This window comes from Camarhynchus parvulus, chromosome 8 (genome assembly GCF_901933205.1).
Source record: "Camarhynchus parvulus chromosome 8, STF_HiC, whole genome shotgun sequence".
Taxonomy (NCBI): domain Eukaryota; kingdom Metazoa; phylum Chordata; class Aves; order Passeriformes; family Thraupidae; genus Camarhynchus; species Camarhynchus parvulus.
Window position 1 is genome coordinate 18,903,590 of NC_044578.1, and position 5,730 is coordinate 18,909,319.

At 45.8% G+C, this 5,730-nt stretch overlaps 1 protein-coding gene across 1 annotated transcript; it reads left to right on the forward strand.

The window, feature by feature from the left end:
* The first annotated feature begins 852 nt into the window (after nucleotides 1–852).
* Nucleotides 853–5,192, forward strand: S1PR1 (sphingosine-1-phosphate receptor 1). The gene is made up of 2 exons (XM_030953831.1): nucleotides 853–1,173; nucleotides 2,394–5,192. The coding sequence occupies exon 2, from the start codon at nucleotides 2,526–2,528 to the stop codon at nucleotides 3,663–3,665; it is 1,140 nt and encodes a 379-aa protein (XP_030809691.1). The 5' UTR covers nucleotides 853–1,173; nucleotides 2,394–2,525; the 3' UTR covers nucleotides 3,666–5,192.
* Nucleotides 5,193–5,730: the final 538 nt, after the last annotated feature.

Below are 5,730 nucleotides of genomic sequence, written 5' to 3' on the forward strand. Positions count from 1 at the left end.
GTAGAATACTTGTACTGTCTTTCAGAGGAAAGCTGCTTCCCCATAACAACTGCTACAGCTAATTGATGGGCAAAATGCTTTAAACCGAAAGACCCAATATATTGTGCTTTGGCCTGCTGTGATATTTTTTTACTTTTCAATTTGGAGTTAACAAGAGCAGAGCAAGGAAGGAAAAGGAATATTTCTGCAGCAAGTGCAATGGTAGAATACACTAGAGCTGGCATTTCACATACACCAAAAGTGGTTTTTCTTTTAAAAAGAATATACAATATATTCTTTTTAAAGAGTGTTAAGTAGTTGCCCTTGCCAATTTTGTTTCTGAAAAAATGCATAAAAAACTTTTCTTCATACTTTCAGACATCTTCATACTTTTACAACATCCTCTGAACACAGAGAGTTTTGGGGTTTGGGGTTTTTTTAGTTTTTGGGGGCGTTTTGGGTTTTGGTTTGGGTTTTTTGATTTTGTTTGTTTGTTTGTTTGGGGTTTTTTCATGTGGAAACACCAACACCAGTTCCGAGGGGAGCCGCTGGTGAGTCACTCTGCAGGCCGGGAGTGCGGGTAGCAGCCACCGGGCCTGCCACGGCAAAAACACACCTTGGTTGTAGTGAGAAAATGGAAGAGCTTCTTCCAGGTGTTTCCTTAAACATGACTTACACAGTCCCTAAGAGGGAGAGCTGGGGTAGCATACGGGATACTGCCTTTGGCCATGGCCTTTCTGGGCCTACTCGAGGGGCAAGAAGCCGGGCGGGCGCGAAGCTGCCCCCGGCGCCCCGCCAGGCGCAGGAGCCGTGCCCTGAGCCGTGCCAGCACCTCCTTCCCCGGAATGCCGGGTGCGCCCGGTGCCGGGAGGCGGCTCCCACGTCAGGGACGGCTGGAGCCCTCCCCGCGTCCCCCGGCCGGGGGTCCCGCGGGGGAGTTCTTCGCCTCACACGTTGGTGTGCCCCGCTGCTGCCCCGCGGAGTCTGTGCCAGCCCGCGGCTGCTCACGCCCCGGCGGGCGGGACGGGGCAGGGCCGGGCTGGGCGTGCGGGGAGGAGACGGAGTCGAAAAGGGCTGGGCAGGACCTGCAGAAACATTAAAACCACCGAGCCCCCCAGCCCGCCCACCGGAGTTGCTCCGCGGGCACGCAAGATGTGCGGGGCCGGTCTGGGCTCCGCGCCGCGCTTGAGCGAGGTAAGGCTCGGGGAGCCGCGGCCGCGCACTCTCCGCACGGCGGGGACGCCTCCAGTCCCAGCGCTGCGGTCCCGGCTCGGCGCGACCCCGCGGGCCACGAAACAAAACAGGAGGGGTGGGAAGAGGCTACCGGGACACCGGCGTGCCCGGCTGCGTGCTGAGGCCAGCGGAGGCGGTGCGGGACGGGAGCCACACGCGCTAGGGACCGAAGCGGGGCCGGAGCGGTGCGGGTCTGAGCCCCGGAGCCGTGCGGGACAGGCGCTGTGGGAGTTTTATGCCCGAGAGCGGTGCAGACTGGAGCCCGGGAATGGTGTAGGGAGTCGAACTCACTGCCTTGCCCCGCTTAGGCTGTAATTTAGCAAATCTGCTTGTTCTTCTTTCCTTGCGTGATATTATGTGTTTAATTCTTTTTAAATGTCCACTACGAAACCTTTATGTGTAAAGGGGGTTTACTCTGTATGGGTATTCCTTAATTATGCCCATTTCAAAAGCTTGCAATACTAGTTATTTAAATGCAAGGGGTTTTTTTGACATTCTTTGTTTCAGACCCATGGAATGGGCTTGCTCTCCAGCTTAATTCCATGTTTTTCTAAACTTTTTACTGCTGTGGGCTTTGTAAAGTATATTCTTACTTGTATTTAGCAAGGGCACCCCTTACCTGTTTACAGCTTTGAGATGATCTCTTGTTTATATTTACATCAGTGAATTTACCACTGTTCGAGATGGCATCAGTAAATTGCATAACTACCCCCTTCCAAAGTGTATTTAGACTTTATTAATGGAGAAGAATACGGGTCTTCTGTCAAGTAATTTCTGTGCAGACTTTCATACATTTAGAGTTAAATCTAATCAAGCAAGACCTTTCTCTTTTTTAATCTCTGCTGTTGCATTTCCCACTGAAGAAAAAATACTAGAACTTACTGCTGGGGAGCTTTGAGATCTTTTGTGTTGGATGAAGTCCAGCAATAGAGTCCTTGCTGACTCCAACTTGTTCAGTTCTGCATGACAGAACTTTTTTTTGTCTTATTAGCTTTACCTATTGAATATGCCTAACCACCTTTTAAACATATTTTACCAGCTGAATGAAACTGATTCATGTGTGAATACATTTATAACTCTGATGCACAGTTAAAACAGCAGATTATTTTAAACCCTTTAGCATTTGCTACACTATTTGTCTTCCTTCTTTTAAGTCTGGGTTTTGTGCCTCTTGTTCTCAGGGCTGCAGTTTGTGAGGCTGTGCAGCAGTGCCGGGCAGGCTGTGGGGCCAAGGAGCTGCGGGGCAGCCACCGGGTTTGCGGTCGGTGTCACCATCCGGTGGCCGCTGGGGGAGCAGTCCCCAGCCAGGCACCATGAACTCCGGCACCACTGCCCCGCAGAAGGTCACCAGCAACCCCACCAACACTGATGTCAACTATGTCATCAAAGAGCATTATAATTACACGGGAAAGCTAAATGAGAGTGTGGACACTGGAATTAAAGTGACGTCGGTGGTTTTTATCATCATTTGCTGCTTTATAATCTTAGAGAACATTTTTGTCTTGCTTACCATCTGGAAAACCAAGAAGTTTCACAGACCCATGTACTATTTCATTGGGAACTTAGCTCTTTCAGACTTGCTGGCTGGTGTGGCTTACACTGCCAACCTCCTGCTATCTGGACACAAAACCTACAGCCTGACCCCCAACCAGTGGTTTGTAAGAGAAGGCAGCATGTTTGTTGCCTTGTCAGCTTCTGTGTTCAGCTTGTTGGCCATTGCCATTGAGAGATACATCACCATGCTGAAGATGAAACTCCACAATGGCAGCAACAGCTTCCGCTCCTTCTTGCTGATCAGTGCGTGCTGGGTTATCTCCGCCATCCTCGGGGGGCTCCCGATCATGGGCTGGAACTGCAAGAACCTCTTGTCCAACTGCTCCACCGTGCTGCCCCTCTACCACAAGCACTATATTCTCTTTTGCACAACCGTTTTCACTGGCCTTTTGTTATCTATTGTGGTCCTCTACTGCAGGATCTACTCCATGGTGAGGACTAGGAGCCGCAGGCTGACATTTCGGAAAAACATTACCAAAGCTACCAGGAGCTCAGAAAAGTCACTAGCCTTGCTCAAGACAGTGATCATAGTCCTGAGTGTCTTCATTGCCTGCTGGGCTCCTCTGTTCATCCTCCTTTTACTGGATGTGGGGTGCAAAGTGAAGACCTGCCCAATCCTCTATAAAGCAGAGTATTTCTTAGTACTGGCTGTGCTCAATTCAGCCACGAACCCTATCATCTACACCTTGACAAACAAAGAGATGCGGAGGGCTTTCATCAAGATTTTGTGCTGCTGCACATGTCCCCCGGCAGATTCTGGGACCAAATTCAAACGGCCAATCATTGGGGGCATGGAGTTCAGCCGGAGTAAGTCTGACAACTCCTCACACCCACAGAAGGAGGACGGTGACCATCCTGAAACCATCATGTCTTCGGGCAATGTTACCTCATCTTCTTAGGAGTAACCATGGGGGTGTATTTCAGAGTCTTCCTCTGAAATCAGGGAGCTGGGATGCCTCCTGCTCATAGCAGCAGCGTTGGGCTGAGTGAGCAAGTAGCATTAGTTCTAATGAGGCAAACGGTGCACTTGTGAGGCTGGAGTTCAAGAAATGGGACACACTGTTCTGGCTTGAAAATCTTTTTCCCTGGAGCATGTTTTGTCTTTGCGCTGAGGCAGCTCAGGATTGTCAGGCGCATTCATATCCTGAAATCTCCTTAGTAACTCTGAAAGACTGATGCCTTGGTGAAATGATGCCTGGTGCGTGTGAGAGAAAGAGAGAGGGGGAGGAGGGAAAGGGAGAATGAATCTTTTTTTTTTTTTTTCCCTGTGAGAAGAATGTGAAGTTTTTTCTCTTCACAGCAAACCACTGACACAAAGATCTTTCTGTACTGAATTTAGTGGTGGCTCTGGTATCATTGGTAAGAAATGTGTTTGTTTAGTACATAACATGGAAGGAGATCACACAAATATAACTTAGACCACATACAACCATAATTGGCATAATTTTGCAGAGCTTTTAGTTAAGTCATAAGGGTTTGTTTGCAGAGTCCAAAGCTCTTGGGGTTTTACTTAGCAAGATCATAGCTGTGAATTTTTGCTGTCAGTCTGTATTACATTTGAAGACCACGAGCTAGATTCTGCAGTTACTTTCGCCTGTACAATTCCATTGGCTGCGTCAGACTTAATGGAGTAGCTCAGAGGGGCATTTGGCCCCATATTTTGATTGCCGTTTTATTCTATAGCATTAAACTGCATTATCAGGAAAAATGCAAGAAAGAACTAAATATCATTTCTCTTCAAGATGACTTGAATGTCTACAAAATAGTAAAAAATACTATTGACAACAGTGGGATTTTTGCCTAAGTAAGAAGAGCTAAAATCTGAAGGGATATTTCAGTGTCAGTTTCACAGTCTTTCCAAAAGTAAGGATCAGTTGGAAAATCAGAAAAGAGTACGTCGGGTTTCAGAAAAAAATAAAAAGAAAATTGAAGTGAAATGACTATAGATAAATGCACTTCCATAACAAAATGCAATACATTTTGGCACATTTTATTAATGTTTATAATTTCAGCAAAGATGTTGGTATTTTATCATGGAAGAAGTACCTGTTGTTAAATTGAATGTATTTGTTTTACAGCATCATTTTTACTTCTCTATTTTTCTAACCTGTGCTAATGGGGTTGAATGTGTATAATGTAAATAAGATACAGGAGTCTTCATGTGCCTAAAGTGTTACTATAACAATGTGGTATATCTGGGATAGCTGAGGGCAATTGACTTATCTACAGTCATCAGCAACTCCTAGGACTGGTATTTTGTAAAGAAAATGTATCGCCTTTGTAGTAAAATTTCCAGTGCAATTAAACTGTTGGGGTTTTTTTTTCTGGTTTAAAAAATAGTATTTAAAATGTTTCTGACTTTTATTGTTCAATTTGCACATAGCTTTATTGACTTCTAAACATTAATAAACTGATTTTTTAAATGAGTCTATTATCAGATTACTAGCAGTTTTGTACTGTTGTGGTGTTTTCATGCCATGTGTGGTTTCCACAGAAGTTGGTGAAAGAATTCCTCGATTTTAGTACATGCTGGGATTAAGTCCATTCTGTAGGGACATAACATGTAATGTCACAGGATTATGTAAAATACAAAACTAATTTTAAACTATAACTTTCTTGTCAGCATGTGCTGTATGGCTGAAATGCCACTAGAAAAATCTGTACAAGAGCAATTCTCCTCAGACAGCCAATGAAGTACAAACAGAAGGAAAAACAGACGGTTGCTAGTTTTACCATGACTGCCTAGAGTAGAAAAGTGAAGTAATTCACTTGTATCACCAATATAATTCATAAGTTCAATTCTCAGCCTATTGCAAACGTCAAGGAAGTTTATGAAACACAGGATGGTGGCTCAGCTGCGCGAGCGCTGCAGCTCCGTTGGGTCTGCCAGCGAAGGCCGTGGCAGTGTCGTTGAACAGATACTGCCTTACTTCTCCCAAAGGTTTGACTTCCATTTCCTTTCCA